The sequence below is a fragment of the Ictalurus furcatus genome, chromosome 3, assembly GCF_023375685.1.
Source record: "Ictalurus furcatus strain D&B chromosome 3, Billie_1.0, whole genome shotgun sequence".
NCBI classification, from domain to species: domain Eukaryota; kingdom Metazoa; phylum Chordata; class Actinopteri; order Siluriformes; family Ictaluridae; genus Ictalurus; species Ictalurus furcatus.
The window spans coordinates 21,523,605-21,548,889 of NC_071257.1; the positions used below are offsets into that span (position 1 = coordinate 21,523,605).

Sequence of the window (25,285 nt, forward strand, 5' to 3'; positions counted from 1 at the left end):
GCTTCCCCCCCCCCCCCCCCCCGATGTGTGCAAAGAAACAGTAAGTGGTCATCTGGTGAGACCACTACTTAAAAATAAGGAGTTCCTAATTTCCCCTTCCCCCCCATCCCCTCATCCCCACCCCACAGAGACTACAGTAGCACTCAACTGGTTACTATTGCTTCAAAAGACCAGCCGTGTGAATCTATAGGTCAAAATTCACCTACAAAATGTCAGCACAAAGCAAAAGTAACGGTTACCAGAAGCAAATGGGAGTCTAAGATGCTTCCCCTTCAGTAAAATAACTTTTCTGACAGGCGGATTTTATTTGTGCGTCATTCTTTCAACTGAAAAAGCAGGACAGTGTAGTTTTCCCAGGTGTCTCCCATATCCCCATAGGGTCTTAAATTGTAAATGCCGCAGATGAACCATAGATGTTGGCACCTCTGCATTTAAAGAAAAACTGTATTTAAGCTACAATTTAAATCTAGCTCAGTTTACTTCGTGTTCCTAGATGAAACAGTGAAAAGCATTTTACAGTATACTCTTTTTAAAAAAATGCAGAAAAATGTTTAAGGGTTCTTCAGCTGTTCCTCGGGTGGAGTTTCTCCCTAATTCGCGCATGGCAACATGATTCCTTCCATAATTAGCATTTATTGCAGTTCCCACCTATGACCACTAGGTGGAATAATAACTCTATGGAAGTTAAGTTTGGCAATGAGGAAGCTGCCCCATGGTTGTGCAACATCTAGAAAGGCGAGCAAATCAATGGAACATGACTTCTGTCAAATGGAAATATATATTTTTTAATCATTGGTCACTAAAAAGAGGTTATTAGTAATGGAGTTGTGAACAACGACTTAATGATGAGTAACATTTGTTGAACAGCTGACATATATCAGCTCTTCCCCACAAGCCATCTCTGATTTTAAGACAAACCAAGGTTTGCTGAGAAGTTAAAATAAACTGAAAGCAAACCTTAGACACTGAATTAAAATTTCTGCTATTTCACATTGGCTGTAGACTGAAGTGTTTCATGAAAATAGTGGCTGCCTAAATTATTCAGAAATGCTTAAACAACAACAACAACAACAACAACAACAACAACATGGAAGTGGAAACAATATGAGAGAGCAAAAAACATCACTGGATCCCTTTAGAAGATCCTAAAACGTAGAAGTGTTAGAGAGCATTCAGCCATTTGTTTACCAAAAACAGAACGATTTAATCAGCTGTGCTCGAATCTTCAAACACAATAATCAGAATCCTCCGCTGAATTCTTAAAGCCATATTGTCCCTTATAAGACTTTTTATTCGATGTTTACTCGCTGGACTGCCCAGGGCTGTACTGTACCTTTTCCAAACATTGTGTAGAAGATAGCACCGAACAGATTTATCCCAGCTGAGATAAAGAAGACGGTGCGCCAGTCCATAATAGTGTTCTGAAACCAGAAGAACAGATTAATACATTAGCCAGCACACACATACAGTGCGTCCGAAGAGTCCAGGACCAGTGGAAATATGTTAAGCATATATATATATATATATATACATATATACACACATATATACATATATATATATATATATATATATACACACACACACACACACACACATATATATACATACATACATACACACACAGTATCTCACAAAAGTGAGTACACCCCTCACATTTTTGTAAATATTTGATTATATCTTTTAATGTGACAGCACTGAAGAAATGACACTTTGCTACAATGTAAAGTAATGAGTGTACAGCTTGTGTAACAGTGTAAATTTACTGTCCCCTCAAAATAACACACAGCCATTAACGTCTAAACCACTGGCAACAAAAGTGAGTACACCCCTAAGTGAAAATGTCCAAATTGGGCCCAAACTGTCAATATTTTGTGTGGCCACCATTATTTTCCAGCACTGCCTTAACCCTCTTGGGCATGGAGTTCACCAGAGCTTAACAGGTTGCCACTGGAGTCCTCTTCCACTCCTCCATGATGACATCACGGAGCTGGTGGATGTTAGAGACCTTGTGCTCCTCCACCATCCGTTTGAGGATGCCCCACAGATGCTCAATAGGGTTTAGGCCTGGAGACATGCTTGGCCAGTCCATCACCTTCACCCTCAGCTTCTTTAGCAAGGCAGTGGTCATCTTGGAGGTGTGTTTGGGGTCGTTATCATGCTGGAATACTGCATACTGATCATGCTCTGCTTCAGTATGTCACAGTACATGTTGGGATTCATGGTTCCCTCAATGAATAGCCGTATGAGTGCTGCCAGTATTGCTGCAGAGGTTGAAGGGGTGGGGGGTCAGCCTGTCAGTGCTCAGACCATACGCCACACACTGCATCAAATTGGTCTGCATGGCTGTCGTCCCAGAAGGAAGCCTCTTCTAAAGATGATGCACAAGAAAGCTGGCATACAGTTTGCTGAAGACAAGTAGACTAAGGACATGGATTATGAGACCAAGATAATCTTATTTGGTTCAGATGGTGTCAAGCGTGTTTGGCGGCAACCAGGTGAGGAGTACAAAGACAAGTGTGTCTTGCCTACAGTCAAGCATGGTGGTGGGAGTGTCATGGTCTGGGGCTGCATGAGTGCTGCCGGCACTGGGGAGCTACAGTTCACTGAGGGAACCATGAATGCCAACATGTACTGTGACATAATGAAGCAGAGCATGATCCCCTCCCTTCGGTGACTTGGCCGCAGGCCAGTATTCCAGCATGATAACAACCCCAAACGCACCTCCAAGACGACCACTGCCTTGCTAAAGAAGCTGAGGGTGAAGGTGATGGTTTAAACCCTATTGAGCATCTGTGGGGCATCCTCAAATGGAAGGTGGAGGAGCACAAGGTCTCTAACATCCAGCAACTCCGTGATGTCGTCATGGAGGAGTGGAAGAGGACTCCAGTGGCAACCTGTGAAGCTCTGGTGAACTCCATGCCCAAGAGGGTTAAGGCAGTGCTGGAAAATAATGGTGGCCACACAAAATATTGACAGTTTGGGCCCAATTTGGACATTTTCACTTAGGGGTGTACTCACTTTTGTTGCCAGTGGTTTAGACATTAATGGCTGTGTGTTGAGTTATTTTGAGGGGACAGTAAATTTACACTGTTACACAAGCTGTACACTCACTACTTTACATTGTAGCAAAGTGTCGTTTCTTCAGTGTTGTCACATTAAAAGATATAATCAAATATTTACAAAAATGTGAGGGGTGTACTCACTTTTGTGAGATACTGTATATATATGTTGAGAAACCTGACAAAAACAACAGCTGAGAAAATGTGTAGAGTGTAAAGGTGAACATGTAGAGCATATGTTATAAATATTAAATAATTAACTATATGTAGTTTTACTTTCATGGGTTGCTGAATTTTAGGACACCTTGTAAAAAACGAGCATCAATTCTGCACACAGTTTGTTGCATGACAGTAAACACAATTATTATTGACAGTCGAGTTCTTGGCAGGACTCATTTCATATCTGCTGACAGGTAAAGTCAACATGAGTCAACTCAAATTTAAATGACTGGGTTTATTTATTTAATGTCGCACCACTAGGACTTGGCACCACTTCTACTTATGTAAAAAATCACTTGTTAATCAGAATCACCTGACTGCAATGGCATGATGAGAATTTTAAAAAGAATTTTGATGGACTGTGGCAGGCCACAGTCAGAGTGTCTACAGGATGTGATTCCAACAAAACAGGAACAAACCTGATGTGATTAAACAATTGACATGTTCCATTTAAAACTAAATACCCTTGAACTTTCAAGAGGGTTCTGTTGCTCGTCTCAGCTCAAAAGACAACTATGTTCTATATGGTCTGCACTTATATAGCGCTTTTTTAACCTTAGCGGTTCCAAAGCGCTTTACAGTGTGTCTCATTCACCCATTCACACACTCACACCAATGGTAGCATTGGTATAATGGTATAATTGGTATAACATTCTATAATGTGTAATAACTTGGGCTCACACCAGTCCTCAGGCCCCTCTGAACAGGTCCACATTTTTTGTTCCATTCCTGTGCTCTGAGGTGGGATAGAAAAAGATTGGGGATGTCCGGAGGGACCTGAGGACTGGTTTGTGAACCACTCACTTGTGCAATATTTGCTTGTTTTGCTGCTTATAAATTTGCTGCTATAATTGTAGATGGAGTGCAGTTGATCTCTAATAGGATGTATTTTAACATTTGTGATAATTGGCAAACAGATTTGACACATCTTCTGGCATTGCATTAAACTCTGATCACCTGCACATAAAACACTAAATCAGGGGTAAACAACTGGCAGATCATGGTTCATAAATGGATCCAGAAAACTATTTCGGTAGCCTGAATCAACAGTTGAAGAAACCCCATAAAACTAATGTTGGGTTATCTTTTTAAAAGACTATAAAGATCTGGAATATATAACAATAAACAAACTTACAGATTTGGTCAATGATCTCGCTATCACAGGACCCACCATGCCAGGTATAGTTGCAAATGTGTTTGTGATTCCTAGCAATATTCCAGCATACCTGAGGACAGAATGTATTATGAGTGCTGCAAATGTATTATATACACATTACTGTACAACAGTTCAATGATTTTAATAAAATAAACTCCAGTTTGTTGCACTGAGTATGCCAGTATGCATGGTCCTTTGCTTTTCTCTGTGCTTCTATAAGCTGTGATCAAATCTTGAGGCAGCCAGACACCATTACTATAAACAGATCACTTCATTTAATATCATTTAATGACATTTTTTCAAATAAATACTAAAAAAAAAAGTCTATGGTTTATGATTTATATTATGTACACTTACTGTACAAGTATTAGTGAATAAAATAATGGCTGAATCAAACATGATAACTAATTCGAAACTTTTGAATGGTAGTGTATTTTCAGTAAGTAATGCTGCATAAAAAAAAATAAAAAAAAAAACATTAAAAAGAGAAACTTAAACACAAAATGGTCTTACGATGGTGCAATGTCAAGGTGATTGATGTTAAAGCCAGATGCTGAAAAGCCTCCCAGAGTTGAGGAGACAGTGAGGAAAATAACAGCCAGAATGTAGTTGCAGTCAGTGTATCCTGCTGCCACTAGGAACACAGCTGGTCCCATCATACCTACACACACACACACACACACACACACACACACACACACACACACACACACACGTTTGACTAAAAGATCTGACACAAGAACAACCAGAGGACTCACATAATGGCTTTAAACTCTAGTCAGCACTCCTGCAGTGAAAGTTAAATGAGATATTCCACGACACAGCAGTTTCTGAATTTGCTTCTTCTTCCGGTGCAGATGCTGAACACAGCAGCACCCCCGTCACAGACAAAAAATTTTCCATGGTGGTGATCCTCACCTACTATAGTGAAGGCCTTGCGCACACTCACAGTGCGGAAAAGGCAGGTCTCCCTCAGGTAGTCTGCTAACTGGCCTCCTCCCATAGACAGCAGCCAGCAGCCCAAGTAGGGCAGAGCAGAGAGCATCCCATTCTAACATCACACACAGCAAAAGCACAGCACTCGTCTTAATGAGAAGTATCCACCGTTCATGTTGAACAACATACACTACATATCATACTTGTGCACAACTTTTTGAGAACACCTCAAACATAAATGCAGATATGCAGTCTTCCACAATGAAATGAACAACATTATTCACTATGGATGAGATCTAGTCATTGCCTTATACATGAAGACAGACTAACCTCCTTAATGCTGAAGCCCAGAATGTCATTCATGTAGGTGGGTAAGAGAGTCAGCAGTGTATAAAATGTCCAGTTGTAGGAGAAGTGTGCAACAACTATGGCCCATAGAGGAACAGATGTGAGAATGGAGGGCCAGGGGATGTAGGTTGAAGTGGGAGACAGCTATACCAGAAGGACAAATACATAATGTGTATTTATTGTAAATCAACTGCTCCATTCATTTTAAAGCCATTGATTCATTCATGAGTTATGATAGAACAGCAAATAAAGTACTTAAATAATATAACCATTACCTCTTTTTTTAACGAAGCTTTTATGTAGGTCTTCTCAATCTCAGATATCCTTCTGTGCGTGTCAGGAGTGTTACTGACCAGAACAGCCCACAGGAAAAACCAGAGTAGCCCAATAGCTCCTGCAACAACCAAAAACAATTGTGCAAATAATAAGTTATAGTAATCAAGCAAAAATCTCCCTCCCCCCATACATATTCTTGCAGCAGATACCTCACCAAATATATAGAAGACGTATGTCCAATCCAGGTAAAAACATATCTGACCAGACAGGGGAAGGGCTACTACAGTGCCAAGCTGGGCACCTAAAAAAAATAAATAAATAAAAATATTTTATTTATTTATTTATTTATTTTACAATTCTATTCTATAAAACATTACTACATGCACATATAAACATGTTCAGTCCTACCTGCATAAGAGATGGTAAGTAGCCGACTCCTCTCCAAGGGTGGAGCCCAGGATGACCACATAGCATGCATAGCAGGAAATGTCACTCCCTGACAGCCCATAAAATGTACAGCATTAGAATCAATATTTACACAGTAAACCACAAGCTAAGCCACACATACACACGTGTAAACAAGGATGCTTACTTCGCCTATGCCCTCCAGCACCCTGACGGCAATAAGATAACCAGCTCCCAGGTCAGCAGCCACAGGCGTTAGCAGAGTGAAGATCACAGTTCCCAAGATGCCGAAGCCCAGCAGCCACTTGGCACCATATTTGCGTGCCATGTAGCCACCCGGTATCTGAGTGATGATGTAGCCGTAAAAAAAGGAGCCCAGGATCCAGCCCTGAGTCTCTGAGTCCCAGTCATACACACTGGCCTGGAGAAGGTAAATATCATCTATGTGCATAAAGTGTTATATTTATGCATTTTCTGAGTGTTTATGAAACATGTCAATTATTTGGACCCTGAAAAGGGTCCAAAAAAGATCTAATAGTCTTAGATCTAAAAAAAGATCTAATATTTTTTATTTTATTTTAATAAACTGCTGTAGTGTCTTTCTCTGCCTCTGCAACTCACCTAGAAACTCCCATTATCCATGAATGATTATGAACATATAAGTCTGAAATACGGATTAAACGAAATATGGATAACACCACAAGGTTTATTTTTCTAACTGCAAATGCTGCAAGAGGTTTCAACAACGTGACTCATTTGTAGGAGTCAGCCAGGTAACATTAGCTTAGCTCATAACATCATGTTCAACAAAGGAAAAAACCATTTAGCACACAACCTGGTATTCTAAATTTCAGAAGGAATATGTAATCCAGAGCAAAATCAACTACTTGCTTTCATACTCACCTGGATTCTCAATGTACTCCTATGTATTACTTACATGTGAAAATAAGTAGTGGCAAATGCTGTTGCTTTAACTATTGCCTACTAGGTGTATAATATATTTTATATATATATATATATATATATATATATATATATATATATATATATATATATATATATATATATATATATATATATATATATATACACACACACACACACATATACACACACATTTTTTTTTTATTATTCAAATGTTCTTTTTATGAATTTGGTCACCTCTTCTAAAAGCACTCAAGCCATGTAGTGCTAATGAGCTTCACAGAAAACTGACAGTTCAGGTGTTTTGGTAAACTGAACTTTTCTTACTGTGTGGTTGTGTCTGGGCCGTGCCGGACTGGCATGCCTCGGGCACACAGAGCCACTGACGTTGGTACTGCTGCTACTGTTTCTCAGCATATCCACCATGGCCACACTGAGATTCACTCGCAGCGCGTATGCCACAAAGAAGCCATAGCAGGACAGCAAGGCCAGGCCATAGCGTGAAGAGCACAGCACAGGAGCTGTGAGAACAAAAAGATCTTTTAAAAGCATGTACACAATGACATACAAACATACACAGAGATGCCTTTAAGAAACAATAATTACTACCAGTAAACAATGTGCATAAATCAGTAGTTGTGGGTTTTATATATGTATCTCCCAACAACATGTCTACAGACAAGGCCACAGACACGCATTGAGTAGCTAATTTCCAAGTAATTATTGCAAAAATATTTCCATTGCAGCTTAGATGTTGGAACACAAATTTAAGTCAGCGATGAGGTGTTTTCTCATGACAGCTGCTTCCCAGAGAGGTAAAGGGAAGCCCTAACTTGCAAGAAGTGAGGTCTGGAACAAACATTATAGTAAACACATTTGTATTAAATCAGAAATGAGGTACAATTTACATTTGTAGGTCAACATTATTCATAAATAAATGTTTAGTATGAGATTTGTGTAAGCTATTCTACTTTCATCACTGGATATTACACTGCCCATTACTGCCTGACAAACAGTATTTATTCATAAAATCCCAATTTTAACTTCAGTGTTTGCACAGTGATTTTCTAATGTGAATTTCAAGTACTTCTCTAGGACTTTCTCCAGTGTAATATAGAAAAATCTTTCTAGCAGCACTATGTGGCAAATTTTTAAGCTCAACAGACATTACACAGATCGGCTAAATGGGAAAGTATAAAGAAAAGGTGCTAGCTACATTTCTAAAGGGAATGAGTTGAATACTGTTAGGTCCCTATGAACTCAACAGTATGATCTTTCAGTTTCCTTATGAAAAGTGTGTTCGGCTCTTACTACAATCACCACAGCCTAGAACAATATTTACCCAACTTAAGTTATGTATATTCAAAATTAATCAGTGTTTAAATATTGAAAACGGAACATTAGAAACTTGGCATTTTTAAGATTTTTCAGGCGTTTCCATGTACCCTGTGTCTTCTAGACAGGGACTGTCGTTTATTTTATTTATTTATTCAAAAAACAGCCATGAATATACATATACTAACCAGGATACAAGCATTAACAACATAATTTGTTGCAGCATAATTTAGACGCTAAAATGACTCATGTCTGCTTCTTGTCTGAACTAGTGACGTGTCGTTCATGAACAATTCCTTCATTTTTGAACAAATCTTTAATATGACTCAGGAACAACGAGCTGTCTCAGAGAATGATTCATTCATTTTTGACCGCACAGCAAAATCTCCATAGGTTCTGTACAGGAAACGGAAATGATCAGGTTCACCTCTACAATCTTCGGGTTTGAGTCGTTCATTCTTCCGGTGACCGCCGCAAAGACAATGCACCATACAGTACTGGAAACGGGAAGAATGAATGACTCGAACCCGAAGACTCGGAGCTGAATTAATCATTTCTATTTCCGGAGAACAGACAAATGTGACGTGACAAAAAAGAAAGAAAGACTGGGATCGGGAGGTGAGGTGAACTAACAGTCTGCATAGCCTGAAGACATAATGCCAAACTATTAATTAATTATTTCTGTTTCTCATAATTTGGCCTTGGCTGCATTGGCCTATAGTTTATTCAGTACTAGATGTGTTAGGCACTTTAACATGTAGCATTTTAATTATATTCTGCTGAAATGACTCGAAAAAAAGATTCGTTCATTTTGCTGAACGAGATTCAAAGATTCGAGTCAGTAAAATGATCCGAACTCCACATCACTAGTACGGTCCATATTACACCCGAGTCATCAACACACCTCTCATGTTTCCCCTGCTAAAGCAAGTGTAACAGCAAGTGTGCAGTTGTTCTTAGCCGAGTACACAGTGATACACACTGTGATACACAGTGTTGATACACAGTGCAGTCACGGGTTACAGCATGACTGCACTATAAAACCCAACACCACAGATTCCTGCCCCGTGATGTACAGGATGTAGAGTAGCGGTGGATGAAGCCGCCGTTTATAACCATCACAAGCAAGTAAGCGAACTAATCACCACGTGACATTAAATGGCGTCATTACGAGGCCAGCTGACTTCTCACGGCTCGGTAATGAAAACAAACTAATTTCGTTTATATCGAGATCCTACAGACTGACCAGGTGCAGATGTTTTACAAATTAAACAGGAATTTAAATATTACAGCCAGCACATAATGATTTAGTCAATGACAGCGTGTAGGCTAAGGAACATGGATGAAATGGCTAGCTAGTTTAGACATCAAGCAAATGCTGCACAAGCGAGCATGCGACTAATACAGCTAGTTAACTAGCATCCTCTAGTCCAATTAAAACTTAACAGCACATCTCTAAAAGCGTAACGCATTCAAAACATTCTCATATAAGCCTGAGATGTGAATACACCGGGTGCTTTAGCACGCTAACTCAGCATTACCGGGTATCTATTGTTTTGATTTCTGCCGCTAACTCACTGCTGAAATACGCATGCAGATCTAGCAGTTCTTCACCTCTTTTTATGTCATCGTCTCTCTTCCGATGAAGCAAAGGCTGCTCATAATCATCAGTTTCTGTGTCTGATCCTACGCGGTCCATCGCACACAGTCTATCTGAACCGTTTACTACCCGGACATCGATGCATCCGAATCACGTATTGACGTGTTAATGACACCATGTGGGCGTGGCTTCACTCACAAATAGCTATCATTGGTTCGTACAGTGCCATGTACCGCCCCTTTACGATACGTCACATACGGATCTGACACTAAACACGGGTGATGATGACTGAAGTGAAATATGATACTTTCGTCTTTCAGCATATATAAACAGAATACACTGTATGGGCAAAAGTATGTGGACACTTGACCATTACAACTATGCGAGCTTATTGGACATCCCATTCCAAAACCATGGGCATTAATATGGAATTGCCCCCCTTCCATTGTGGCAATAACAGCCTCCACTCTTCTGGGAAGACTTTCTACAAGATTTTAGACTTTGTCTGGGAATTTGTGCTCATTCTGTTAAAAGAGCATTTGTGAGGTCAGGCACTGATGTTGAACGAAAAGGTCTGACTTGCAATTAACGCTCCAATTCATCCCAAAGGTGTTCAATGGGGTTGAGGTTAGGACTTTGTACAACCCGAGTTCCTCCACACCAGACTCATCAAACCATATCTTTATGGGCCTCACTTTGTGCACAGGTCAAGCTGGAACATGAAGGAACATTCCCCAAATGTTCTTTATAATTATTTTTTTATTACTTTATAAAATTTTTTCTAATTTTTTTTTTAAGTTTAATGCCGTAGCATTAAAATTAACCTTCACTGGAACTAAGGGACCGAGCTCAAACCCTGAAAAACAGCCCCAGACCATTATCCCTCATCCAAAACATTTACTGATGGCACTATGCATTCCGGTAGGTAGCGTTCTCCTGGCATATGCAAAACCAAGATTCATCCATCGGGCTGCCACGTAGTGAAGCATGATTCATCACTCCAGAGATCATGTTTCTACTGCTCCATACTCCAGTATCACACCACTCCAGCTGAGACCTGCTATTGCACATAGTGAAATAGCAATATTGGCTTTAGATCCATTCATATGCATACTTGGTTAAATCTATAAAAATTGACCATGTCAATTGCTGTTTTGAGAATGTACTCAGAGAAGGCAAAGGTAAATGTCACATGGATTCTTGCATAACTGTACAGGGTAGCAGTTTGTGTGCCTACAAACATGTTGGGGGGGGGGGGGGGGAGTCTCAAATATGTCAAGTCTTTCTCCATCTCATCAATTTGTTTGGTTTGCAACCATAAAAAGAAAAAGAAAAATGCACCTAAAGCCCACTGGATGGCGTTAAAGGAACTCTTCAAGAAAATCTGCAAAGACAATCCCTTCTCAATAATTTACTGATAAGACATTTGGCTTGAAGTGTTTGAGGCATTTGGCAGAGATAAGTATAAACATGTTTGGGTGGAATAAATGTGTGATTTAATCACTATTTACCAGAATCAGATTTTTCCAGTAACTTATCTTAATAAGCATGTGAAAGCACATCATGGGAAAGGCTTTTTTTAAAAAAAAACAAACAAACAAACAAAAAAACCTCCTTTGCTGTTTCTCCTATTGTACACACACATTTGAGATTTTTCCCTATTCACAAAATAGAACCAGCAAAGTGTTATAGATCAAAAGCAGAGAAGTTTGTTATTCCTCTGCAGAGGGAGTTCAGAGTTGACTAGCATCCCTTCTTCAGTATATTTACTCTATAAATGACTAACATTTACAGTATCTCACAAAAGTGAGTACACCCCTCACATTTTTGTAAATATTTGATATCTTTTAGTGTGACAACACTGTAGAAATGACACTTTGCTACAATGTAAAGTAGTGAGTGTACAGCTTGTGTAACAGTGTAAATTTGCTGTCCCCTCAAAATAACTCAACACACAGCCATTAATGTCTAAACCGCTGGCAACATAAGTGAGTACTCCCCTAAGTCAAAATGTCCAAATTGGTCCCAATTAGCCATTTTCCCTCCCCGGTGTCATGTGACTTGTTAGTGTTACAAGGTCTCAGGTGTGAATGGGGAGCAGGTGTGTTAAATTTGGTGTCATCGCTCTCACACTCCCTCATACTGGTCACTGGAAGTTCAACATGGCACCTCATGGCAAAGAACTCTCTGAGGATCTGAAAAAAAGAATTGTTGCTCTACATAAAGATGGCCTAGGCTATAAGAAGATTGCCAAGACCCTGACACTGAGCTACAGCACGGTGGCCAAGACCATACAGCGGTTTAACAGGACAAGTTCCACTCAGAACATGGTTGACCAAAGAAGTTGAGTGCACGTGCTTAGCGTCATATCCAGAGGTTGTCTTTGGGAAATCGACGTACGAGTGCTGCCAGCATTGCTGCAGAGGTTGAAGGGGTGGAGGGGTCAGCCTGTCAGTGCTCAGACCATACACTGCACACTGCATCAAATTGGGCTGTATGGCTGTCATCCCAGAAGGAAGCCTCTTCTAAAGATGATGCACAAGAAAGCCCGCAAACAGTTTGCTGAAGACAAGCAGACTAAGGACATGGATTACTGGAACCATGTCCTATGGTCAGATGAGACCAAGATAAACTTATTTGGTTCAGATGGTGTCAAGCATGTGTGGTGGCAACCAGGTGAGGAGTACAAAGACAAGTGTGTCTTGCCTACAGTCAAGCATGGTGGTGGGAGTGTCATGATCTGGGGCTGCATGAGTGCTGCCGGCACTGGGGAGTTACAGTTCATTGAGGGAACCATGAATGCCAACATGTACTGTGACATACTGAAGCAGAGCATGATCCCCTCCCTTCGGAGACTGGGCCTCAGGGCAGTATTCCAGCATGATAACGACCCCAAACACACCTCCAAGACGACCACTGCCTTGCTAAAGAAGCTGAGGTTGAAGGTGATGGACTGGCCAAGCATGTCTCCAGACCTAAATCCTATTGAGCATCTGTGGGGCATCCTCAAACGGAAGGTGGAGGAGCACAAGGTCTCTAACATCCACCAGTTCCGTGATGTCGTCATGGAGGAGTGGAAGAGGACTCCAGTGGCAACCTGTGAAGCTCTGGTGTACTCCATGCCCAAGAGGGTTAAGGCAGTGCTGGAAAATAATGGTGGCCACACAAAATATTGACACTTTGGGCCCAATTTGGACATTTTCACTTAGGGGTGTACTCATTTTACACTGTTATACAAGCTGTACACTCACTACTTTAAGTTGTAGCAAAGTGTCATTTCTTCAGTTTTGTCACATTAAAAGATATAATCAAATATTTACAAAATGTGAGGGGTGTACCCACTTTTGTGAGATACTGTAAGTTAAGTTGGTCCTTAAACATTTGGGGGACTGTAAGACCAATTATGGCAAACAAACATTGGGAAGTTGAAATAAATAAATAAATAAATAAATAAATAAATAAATAAATAAATATATTTTTTTTTACAGTTACTGGATTGGCTATGCTAAATTGCCCCAGGTGTGTAAAAAATCCAAATGCGTTTTTTTGTTGATGGACTAGCATCTGATCCAATGTTACTGGAGATGAATTGATGAATGAAGAAAAAAAAATAAGATAGACAGAAGTGTATATATTCTTATTTTATTGTGTGCAAAATAGTATTGTTCATGAATAAATGCCACATACAAAACTTACACTTATGGGAGTGCTAGTAGTGAAACATTTTAAGACATATGAATTAAGGTTTTCTTTTTTTTTCCCCCTCCAAAAAAAAAAAAAAAAAAAAAAAAAATCTGTGATAAATCCCTGCACAGATCGCATAAATATATACGTATCAACCTTAAAATATCTAGTTAAAAAAAACATTTACATTATACATTTAGACTTAAAAAAGACAATTTAACATCACGTCTTATGTTTGTCCTGATGCCCATGACGTGTTTCTGCCAATGCTACAGGGGTTAGCGTATTGCACTGATCTGGTCTCATTTTACCAGACAGCCTACTTATCACAGTCTTTAACATTTCTACCATGGATATCCAGACATAAAAAAAAAAATGCACAGCACTTTAACAGGAAATCACACACTTGGTAAATCTTAATCTTTGTAGTTAGGCATAAACTTATGATAAACAAAAACAAACCAAACAAAAAAAAAAAAAACCCCACAATTTACTCAATTGTTCCCTGATCAGAATTTACAGTAAAATGTGTATAAAATCCACTGCTTGAGATGTTCTTCCATTGAATGTAATCACATTCTTTTATAACCTTCCAGATAATCCTTTCTAATTTGTTTACATTCTACTCCTGCTCACTCTCAAACAACCTTCCTGTTACACTGCACACTTTCAGAAACTTGCCAGCAAGGACCATAAACCACTGAGATGCAGCTCAGAATTATTCACACACAAGCCTTTAGCTTGTCAGTAGTACAGTATTCTCTACAACTTGGATTCAAGATTTTATTTATATTCATATTCATTCCAAAAGTGTTTTATAAATTAACAGGGATGGGAGCATAAACATGTTTGTGGAATACGGATTAACTACCAGCGCTGACTCATGATTTCATTCATACAAAAACACATATTATAAAACATCACTGGCAACACTGCCTGCTTCTTAGTTGATATTCTTAACCGGCAATTACATGCATTATTATACTAATTATTTTTTTCATATATAAAAGAAAGCAGTTTACCAGCAACTGCATAAAAACGGTTTTTAAAAAATGTTAACAATTAGGTTTTCAGTATATAAAAATGCAAAGTGTAAAGTCTGATATAGATATCTATTCCTTCATGTCCTTGGCAGTAGAGTTGCTCGTATTACACGACATGTCGGACTGTGGGCTAAGCAGCTTCCTGAAGCCAGCCACCATATGAGCATTAGCAGGCTATTTAAAACATATCAAGTACATTTTGCCCTTTAAAAAAGAGCAGTCATGTAGAGCACTGCATTATTTATACTGAAGCTGTATAGAAAATCCTCAGCAAAGAGAACCTTTAAACAGCTATTAAATAGGCCTTGCTCCATTATGAACATGCACATTCATAGTGAACGTTTGTATTGTATACAACATAAAAGTAGCTTCCTCAAATGTGATACTCACGTTCCAGTTCCTAAAAGATTAAAAAAAGACAAAGAAGAGCTGAAAATGCAGCATCTGTCAGACACGTCCTTCCTTCCTTCTTTCCTCAGGGCACAGCATCATTTTCCGTTTCCTTCAGATGCAAACATTTCCAAAACAGCACTATTGGCTTTGTGGTGCTGTGAAAAAACTTATAGATATGAGAGGAAATGCAGGCTTCAGAAGCTTCGGGTTCAGACAGGCACTGAGTTGCCATTGAATTCGTCTGCTGGAGCAGTAAGGCTGAGGTTCTGGATTCGGCGGTAGATGAAGTAAAACGCCTGAATCTGCGGGCGACTGTGCAGCTCTGCTTTGATCTTCTGTGGGTGTGTGTCTGGGGCCAGCTGCTGCGTGCTCTCCTCCGTCAGCAGGAACAGGGCATGGTTGTCAGGGTCATGCACCTTGAACTTTTCAGCACATAACTGACACACCTCCTCTGTGGTGGCGTATGGTCGCACCTGCAGAGTTTTAGCTGTACAACCGCTGTCTGGTTCCTGGAGTGCCACTCTTAGGTAATTCTACACACAAAGAGAAAGCAACATTAGGTTTCCAAATAGCAACACAAAACAAGTGATTAGTAATCTATAAACCAAATCATAATAAATTATAATAAATAAAAAAACCTTTTTAAACAAGAACATTATAATATCATTATATATATAGGTGGGCGAAATGTCAAAAATATATCACCATACTTGAAGACAACTTTATGATAGATGATACGCATCACGATGTCAAGCTAAGTTTTTTTCCTGGCAAAAAAATTTAACATATAGACATAAGGGGGTGGGCGATGAAAATAAATAAATAAATAAATAAATAAATAAATATCACAATACGTAATGACATCTGTATGATACAAGATGCAATATGCATCATGATGTATAGATTTGCTTTCAAACTACTGGCATAGCGATATTGTTAAATTAAAAACTGAGTTAATTATATAATTTAATGTCTACAAAAAGAAATTATTTAATACAGAGACAAGGAGGAAAAGTTAAAAGAAATCTGTAAAAAAAAAAAAAAATGTTTTAAAAAAGGTCACACTTTTAAAGAAAAGATTCAAAACAGTATCAAATTTTACTATCTAATAATCTGCTTTCAGGGTTTTCAGCAAAAACATCTTTAAAAATATATTGTGATATGTCATCGCAGAAAAATGTATTGTGGCATAATTGATCACAAAGTCAATATTACATCATCATATTGCCCGGTCCTACTCCAAGTCATTTACGTCTCACAGAACAGATAGATTTCTATTTTAACTATTTCAATCCTCACCAGATCAGTGAGATGTACAATGTAACTGAAGTAAAAACACAATCCACTTCATCTTATATGCTGTTCAGTTACTAAACCTGCTCTCTTCTGTTACTGTTTCAGTGAACTGGGATGTAATTGTAGCTACCTAACTTTAGCTGTCCCCACCCCCCTGCCTTGAATGCAAGGTCACTTAATTTTGCAGACGTGTTTTGCTTTGGTGTCATTTCTGTAGAGTATTCTAGGGTAAATCATTGATCAAGGATAGTGACGTGATATTTTTGACATACTGACCACTTTTTTGAACATCTCACAATACTTTCAATACTTTTTCTGTATCCAAAAGCATTTTTTGCAGGGAAGTGAGTCAGTGAGTGCTCTTCATAATAACAAATCTCTCCCAAACACAAACGATAAAATTCAACCCTGACCTACAATTAGGACATGAGTCATGTGGAGTATGTGGTGAGTGTGTCACCTGAAAGTCGTCCACGGATGGTGTGCTGCGCTGAGCTGTGCGTCTGCGGTGCCACTGGTGGAGTGTGTTATGGGTTTCTGAGCTCAGCACCCGTGCAGCCTGCTCTTCCTGGAAGTTTTTAATGAGAGACATGGCTCCATATGCACTTGTCAAGTAGTATCCACCTACGAAGAAGGAAAAGGATTTTTTAAAAAAGTTAAAATTAGAATGTTCAGCTTAGCTACAATGACTAAATAGTGCTTTTTGGCTGTGGCGTCTTGCTTATGAATCAATAGTGAGTGATGTAGTGAGTGTGTGAGGTACCTTCTCCATGTAGCAGAGAGGGATCCAGTAGCTCCATCATGTACTGAATCTCTGTGTCCAGCTCAGGCATGTCACATTGAGCCAACACATATGTCAGCATGGGTAAGAAGTCATCCGCCCCGTACATTCTCCCTAAAATCCCACAACATGTTAAAACCATATTAAAACTTCATCGATATAAAAAAACATGGTTGTAGTCCTATTACACTATTTCTTACCTGAATTGTCTTCCATGATAGTGTAAATGAGCTTGCAGACACGGAGCAGTAGTGACACTTTTTTCTCAGGTGAGTACATCTTGCTCATATTGTGGAACTTTTGGCGAATCTTCTCTATGGCCACAGGGTCTGGTGGCATGGCTCCGTCTACACCCATCTCTTGCGGCTGTTTGGTTTTGGCCAATGCCAGGTTCTCCTTCAGCTGCTGCCAGACTCCACTGCTCACCTGGAAGTTGTGTAGAGCCGCCTCCACCACAGGCTTCAGAGGCTTCAGGATGCATTTGTGCATGGCTTTCTCCAGTACCTGATCTGAGAGGGGGATAGAAGAGTTGGTCAGAAATGGTCAGCACACGCACACACACGATAACTGTAAAAGAAAATAACCTGCTGCAGTTGTTAAGTAAGAGTATGATTCACAAATTCCCCCACACACATGAGAAGAGTAGAATTATTCAGTGGAATCTCACATTATATATGATAAATAAATATGCAAAATAATGACAACGCTTTAAAACCAAAAAGGGTTTTCCTCCCCACTATATCGATATGACACTAGGCGCTGTATTTAGAAGTGTTGAAAACTGAAATAGTTGTGCCTGTAATATATGGAGACCGAGACCTCCCACAGAGCTAATATTACATTTCCTTTTCAGTAAAAGGGGGAATACATTCACTCAATATTTCCACAGTTTATTCTCCAAAACATTTCACAGAACAATTCAGATGTGCATTAAAACAACTCCAGTAGACATTATTTACCTCTCTATGATTGTGCAAAGCTGTTCAAAGCTCATGACTATATTGCAGAAGGGAGTAATCATGCACTGGAAGTTAAACCACAAGGCTCTAGTACTTAATGTATAACTGCCTACTCAGGTGACCAGGAATGCTGACTGTGAAGCAAAATGTCCTCCAGTTAGCTTAATATTCACTTCTTCACTAGGGAAGTAAATGTTCCTTGGTCAGTTTTCAGGCATGTGATGTTTCTTCTCTCTCTCTCTTTCTCCTTCCCCACTCTGCAGAGAACCAGATGAGGTCATGTCTGTGATACCAATAACTTTCAAATATAAACTAGGATAGAACAATGCATTCCTCATTGCTCAATACATTTCATGCATGTTTGCTACAGTATGCACTGTTGGGCCATTAAAACTTTACAACTCTAAATATTAAAAACAGGAGCTTTACTTAAAAAGGTGCAGTAGTCATTTTTTTATTCCTTACTTCTACAAATAACTTGGAAGATATGTATAACATGAACACAACAACAACGATGGATTAAGATCTGGTAGTGGCCTTAGCAAGTAGCTGAGAAAACACGTATGGAAAATGGAATGCTTGTTTGAGTTTGGATGTGCCTACTGCCAGTCATTTTATAGACATTCTACAGGCCACTGCCACGTAAAACAACCCCTCCCCCTTTATAATAAGCATAATTTAACATTCATTAGAAATGCTCAAGGCTGGGAAACATGCATGCATTCAACAGCTGTTCCAATTGCAATTATAATCAGATACATATGCTAATTAACAGAGGACACATACAATCTTCCATAACGCCACAGCAATCATTTTAATACATTTAAATCATTAAGATTCTGACATTTCTAAAACGTATTCATTATTCATATCATGTTAAACAACTTTAGTTGATAGTCTTGTTCCATGCGTTGGCATTAACTCCAACACAGGGAAAATATTATAATAAATGTAAACTGACATTTTATAGAGTTATTAAAGTGTTTGTGCAACTCTCTGTTGTCTGTGCCTGAGGCATGCACAGTAAATGCACTGTCTGTTAGTTATGAGGGGGAGAGAAACATACAGCTCCATATACCCAGGCTGCCTTGCCCATGCTTTTCGCATACAAAACATGGTGGGTGTTCACGAAGCCCGGAGCTCTGTGCAGCAAGCATTGTGGCAGCCACCCCATATGTATTCAATGTGCATCATATATCTAAGGAATCCGCATGAATTAAATATCTCTTCACCCCACTAAAACAGCCCTTGTGTGTCTCTGCAAAATTTCATCCAGTTGATTTTTAATGTCTACTGGAAATAATCAGTCAAGGTGACCAGACCTGTATTATCAAGGAACTGACAAACCCTGTAACACCACAAGAACAGGTTCTACAATTAGAAATAACGTGCGTCTGCTTACACAAATCCTCATACATAAAAGAGGCATGCAGTCAAGTGAATTAAAAACAATTTTTCTGTCTCACAATATGCAGAAGGGGGTAATAGACGTTTACTGATGCATGGACAACATTTCAGTTGTCCATACATCAATAAAAATGTCCTTTAGAGCCTAATGTTGCTGAATGAGAGCAGCCTTGTTGTGCACAGACAGTAACAGATAGGACAAAGAAGAGAGAGAGCTCATGGGAAAAGAACACAGACTAGGATCAGCGATCAGTCAAGGCCAGCCTGAGTCTGGGAGGCTGTCTTCTACTGCGTGCAAACTTTCGCCACAACGACGACCAAATAACCCCCACCCCTCCCAACCTATCTCCACAGTCCAAAGCAGGAAAACAAGCCACAGGCTTAGAGAGAAGAGAAGTGAATCCACTGAAGCCTCCCACACAAAATTAAACAGGCCTTCGTAGTGAAATATGGCCACAAGTTGCGTCATTCTCCAACACACTGAGACGCACAAACAGAGTAAAAAAATCCCCTCATTGTTTGCATGAATCTTCAGTTCCTTGACAACTTTCATTTGTTCCAAAAGGATATTTACCCCACCTAATTCAGTTTCTATTCTTGCTCCTACATTTTGGAAACCCCTCAAAACCTCGTCAGCATACAGGAAACAGGGCTTCCTGAGGCATCTCAAGAGCAAGATACATCTTCTCCTGCTATCAACAAGAAGTGAGTTAAATAAACAGATACGAGCACCATCTCTCTCCCAACTTAAAATAGCCCTTGGAAAGGAGACGGTTTAATCTGAGCAGTTAACCCCCTGATATTAATTTTGTATCTGTGAAGCCTAGGTGATGTGACTGCACTTGCGTACATGAAAAATCTTTGTTGTACACATGCATTGTATGCAAAAATCGAATGAGAAATAGAAAACAAATGTCCTTTTGTGTCGTCTCACTACATTCTCGACTTACATCCACCTACCCATTTACTAATAGGTCACAGTCAACAAGTGAGAGGGGCTGCCTCAAAAGCGCTAGCAGGGATTGGTGGAGAGCACACTGCAGGGGCAGGAGACACTGGCCCACTTGGCTGGAGAGATGTGCACAAAACATCTGGAGTGAAACATTTATTGGAGAGCAGAACCGACTGTTTATGCGCGAAGAGAAACGGAACTGGATTACACAATGTTCCTGTTGAACTCAAAACAAGTTAGAACCGAAGGCAAAATAATAATAAAAAAGGATTGTGCCCACTTCTGTTGCAAAAATATGAATGAGCAGCTTTCAGAACTGGACAACATTACAACAGATAAAGGCTTTTAGATACAAAAGAAAAACTAACAGCTCATGGAAAAGGAAAGTCTGCTTTCACATGAATTTACCTGTTGGCCTTTCGCAATTGTCACCTACACAGCTCATATACTAAAGCCTAGTATCCAAATATAACACATGCAGTTCTGTTAGGACTTGCATTTAGGAGCAATTAGGAGATGAGTAATATGAAACCAGTTAGCATAAACATTCCAAACAGCTGAACACATCACAGCAGGTGCATCTGAAAGCACAATAAGTTGGTACTTAGGATTTAAATGTATATAAATCAGTTTCTTTTCTCCATAATAAATAAGTCATTGTTTCTGTTGCTTCTGCTTTTTTATCTTGATGGTGGATTTCAGTCAGTCGCAGGTATACCATTCTGTAGCTATACTGCAGGCAGTGCTTTTTAAAGTTTCAAGAAAACACATTTTATGAAAGAAAAAATTATTTCAGTACGTCACTAACCAAAAGCTCTTCACATTGGTAAAATGTGTACATTTTCTACTAGATATAGTCATGAAAACTACAGACGTTCCTCTTTTTGTCCGACGACGCATAAAAGTGAAAATGAGAAAACTGCATTTAAAAGACTTCAGTCCAATTCCACCGAAAGACACCTCACCTACCACTACACTTATAACCTGGAGAAAAATTGTTACTGCCAAATTTTAAAGAATTACACGAATCACCATCCACATCAGCCTCTGTTTCATCGACTGAGGTAAAACCTTGTTGCAATTAAAATATGAAACACATCGTCATCTCTTCTGTAACTGATCATTGTCTGTTAACATTAGCAGGAAATAAACACTGATTAATTCAGTGAGATCTGTTCTGTTTAGTAAATTTCTTGTTAGTAATATTTTTATTAGGTATTCAGCCATCAGCCATCTTTAGAGTTACAGCCATCTTTATTGAACGACTAGATCAACTTTGCCCAAACAACTTGATCAAATCAAGATCCTTCCATTGTGTGAGAAGAGCATTCTTGGCTAGCAAAGTTTTAGACTTCTTTAGGTAGACTGACTGCATTTACCAATGCTGTTGTTAAACTAGCTCCGTACCTGAAATCTTTGCAGGCAGAGAGTCGAGCCAAGGTTAAATAGTAGATTAAATAAAGAAAAAAGATCAACGAGAGTCTGTTAAACATATATATGTTTTCTTAACATACTAAGATACTGGCAAAGTCAAAGTATATTGCTGACAGAAAAACACAATTTTGGCCAAAACCCAAAATTTGAAATATATATATTTTTGGCTGTTTAGCAGAATTCAGCCACAGTGACATCCAACAAGCTTTCCCAGACCATCAAGCATATGCCAGATATGCCAGTATCTACTAACTAATTATTTGTTGACTCTTACACTGGCCATTATTTACAAAAGCCTGATTTAACATACCTTATTTAGTTATACAAATACAGGAGCGTTTCGTTGTAAAATACATCAGAGAAAGGAGACAGAGGAGACAGGTAGCTAACAGACAGTGACTGGCAGGAAGAGGCTGATATGAGTGATGGGGAAATACATTTACGTGTAGTTGAGTGGGGAAAATATTTTACATGTATTTTCAATTGTCAGAATTATTCTGTTTGCTTTGCACTAAAAATGCACTGAATTGCCCTGTTATAAATATGTTGGAATGGATATAAAGTGTCCTTACCAATCTGGTCCTCTGGAATGAGGGACTCAATGGGAGGGTTGAGCTCCGAGCTCTGCAGCAGGTAGGATTTCATTTGAGTCATGAACTGCCGGACGGTCTGCAGCAGCTCAAGGCCTGATTCATGGCAGCTGCAATTCTCGTGCATGAAACTCATGTAGTCCTGCACCAGGCAACCAAAGTATGTGCTTTTGTTCTGGGATTGCTCTACAATCCTTTTCACTGCTCTTTTCTCAGGTGTCATGAGCGAATTAAAGACGCCGCTGACCTTACGCAGATGTCCTTTGAGTGCCCGTGGCAGCACAAACGTGCCAGCGCTGTGCCGCTTCTTGGGCTTGAAGGGTGGCTCTATGCTCAGCTCCTGATCGCTCTCCACACCGACGCCATCATCATCCTCCTCCTCCAGGCTGCTGTCAGCTCTGGAGGGGCTGGCTGCTGCGGGCAGTGTGAAGCTGGGAGTATAGTCCAAAGAGTCAGAGGAGGAGGTGGAGATGCTAATGTCACTGAGTCTCTCTCGGCCTATGGGGCTGCCCTCCTCTGCAGGGCTTCTGCTCTCCATGGCTGCGTTCCTTAGCGCCTGCTTGGCCAGGCTTTGAGACACTGCCTGCTCGATGATCTGGTCCTCCAGTGCTAGGTGGCAGAGCTGACCCTCTGCATCAGGAATGCTGGAAGCTCTACTTCCATGGCAAGATGGCATGGGAATGGGTGAGCTGAGGCTAAGTGACGAGGGTGAAAGGGTGAGGGAGCTGAACGAGGAACTCAGGCGCCCCAGCAGGCCCGTTTTCTCCTGGGGCATTTTGATCCAGCTAACGCCAGTCTCAGGCATGCTCTTCTGCTTGATTGGGACGGCTGGTCTACTAGGGATGGTGCGGGGTGGGGGTGGTCGAGGTGGAGGGGAGCGGGACAAACTTTCTCCTCTATTTACGCCGTTGTTTCTAGCGTATTCTTTGCTGATGGCACGGCGAAGTATGCTTTGAGGCCTTGTATGGCTTTTGACCTGAGTAGAGGAGCTGCTGCTGTGTGAAAGTGCACAGTTTTCTCCAGATGCTGCTGAGGTCACAATCTCTGTGGAAGCAGGTTCAGAGCGGTGTGTCTGTAGGAAGAGAGGGTTGATGAAGCACAGAGCCCCATTTGACTGACTGCACTCCAACTGGGATGGGGTTCGAGTGCGTGGGACAGGTGTCAAATTGTCTCCAAGGGACCTCCTCTGCCCTGCCTGCTTCACTCCCTGCTGGACAGCCAATCCATCAGGCACAGAGCTCTTCTTCTTTTGGCACAGCTTAGAGTCCCAGAATCCTAAAGGAAATGAAGAGAGCCAATAGCCAAATCCACAATGTCATTATATACAAAAGTTTTTTTTTTTGTTGTTTTTTTTTTTTTTAAAGTAAAAAAAAAAAGCCAAAAAGATAACAGAAGAAATTTCTATAAAGTATGCTCTACTCATAAAGGCAATAAAAAAGTTGGTTATGCCCAAGTCAGGACATATTTACTTGCTTGATGAAAAAAAGTTATTTGAGCAAAATTAATAATAAAAATAATCATAATATTTGAAAAAAACTACTGTCAAACTTAAGTAACAAAACAAATGAATCATACAATAAATCAAAAACACACACTCTTCTCACAAACAAACACAACTATCCCACAGTGCAAACAGTAAAAGCTGAATCGGAGGACTGGCCAAAGGAAAAGCAGTAATGAAAAGAGAAATGAGTAAAGAAAACATGTTAGTCATAACAGTATCAAGGACTAAAACCCACACTTACAGGAATTAAGCAAAACTCTTCTTGTCTATGTTTCTTTCAGAGGGAACAATTAAAAATATAGCTCCTAGCTCCAACTCTGTGTGTGGAAACAGGAGTGCGGTTCACACACATACTGAATGGTATGAGTAATGCATACTGGAGAGTTGGTGGGAGGAGCGCAGACGCTGCTGCTCTCTCCTCCCACTTTTTCTCACTCACATGTTCATTCTAAAGGCTGCCCCTTCGGATGCGTTCCACTCACCCTATATGCAAAACAGATTTTTTTTCACCTTTGTCCAAATGGAGACATTCTTCTACCAATATAACCAGAGAATGCACACTACTTCCATCTTTACTGATAACCACATTTCAACTCATTGTTATAAAACTAAAAGGTCAAAGGTTTGAGATGATCAGTTCCTCAGATGTAAAACACCTGGGTGGTATGTGTGGTTCCATCACACACACATACACACTCAGTCTTTATTTTTCACGGTCTTTATGCAAATTACAAAACAGTTATAAAACCAATCATCTTCTAAAACGTTTGCTAGGATTTTCCTTTTCCTGTCTTTCTTACTTACTCTGTTCTATTTTTCCTCTCGGCTTCCCCCCCCCCCAAGTGTCCTCATTCACCCTGAAATTTCCCAATCAGCATAGTAAGCCAGGCTGAAACCTGACCGGCACCACCTAGATCCTGAATTTCATCAAATCCTCTAGGTGGGGCCCATTTTGGCAGTGATCCCAGCATGAAAATGTCT

The 25,285-nt window shown here is 39.9% G+C and overlaps 2 protein-coding genes across 4 annotated transcripts in view; both read right to left on the reverse strand.

Annotated features, from left to right (window-relative positions):
• Positions 1–130: 130 nt before the first annotated feature.
• On the reverse strand, positions 131–10,715 carry slc17a5 (solute carrier family 17 member 5). Of its 2 annotated transcripts, none has more exons than XM_053621413.1 (11): positions 10,276–10,715; positions 7,645–7,847; positions 6,590–6,823; positions 6,406–6,493; positions 6,212–6,298; positions 5,997–6,115; positions 5,704–5,865; positions 5,356–5,488; positions 4,951–5,098; positions 4,417–4,507; positions 131–1,421 (listed from the first exon to the last, which is right to left on the reverse strand). In XM_053621413.1, exons 1-11 carry the CDS (start codon positions 10,358–10,360, stop codon positions 1,290–1,292), a joined length of 1,482 nt encoding a protein of 493 aa, XP_053477388.1. In that variant the 5' UTR covers positions 10,361–10,715; the 3' UTR covers positions 131–1,289. The 2 variants fall into 2 exon arrangements, with proteins under 2 accessions (XP_053477388.1, XP_053477389.1); XM_053621414.1 differs by having other exon boundaries at positions 7,654–7,847; positions 10,276–10,712.
• A 3,172-nt stretch (positions 10,716–13,887) lies between these two features.
• rin2a (Ras and Rab interactor 2a) overlaps positions 13,888–25,285 on the reverse strand; it is a 36,064-nt gene continuing 24,666 nt past the window's right edge. For both annotated transcript variants that reach the window (XM_053621410.1, XM_053621411.1), the window contains exons 8-12: positions 22,783–24,075; positions 17,659–17,967; positions 17,441–17,572; positions 17,138–17,301; positions 13,888–15,914 (exon numbers count right to left, since the gene is read on the reverse strand). In XM_053621410.1, the coding sequence (XP_053477385.1) occupies positions 15,591–15,914; positions 17,138–17,301; positions 17,441–17,572; positions 17,659–17,967; positions 22,783–24,075 (2,222 nt within the window). In that variant the 3' untranslated portion in view covers positions 13,888–15,590. The remainder of the gene's footprint in view (positions 15,915–17,137; positions 17,302–17,440; positions 17,573–17,658; positions 17,968–22,782; positions 24,076–25,285) is intronic.

Bases quoted from the DNA above. Each gene is read 5' to 3' on its own strand.
- slc17a5 (XM_053621413.1), bottom strand. From the start codon at position 10,360: ATGGACCGCGTAGGATCAGACACAGAAACTGATGATTATGAGCAGCCT. The intron at 7,848-10,275 runs GTGAAGAACTGC...TTGTTCTCACAG, and splicing joins AGACGATGACATAAAAAGAG to CTCCTGTGCTGTGCTCTTCA. The intron at 5,866-5,996 runs GTAATGGTTATA...CTTCTGGTATAG, and splicing joins AAGCTTCGTTAAAAAAAGAG to CTGTCTCCCACTTCAACCTA.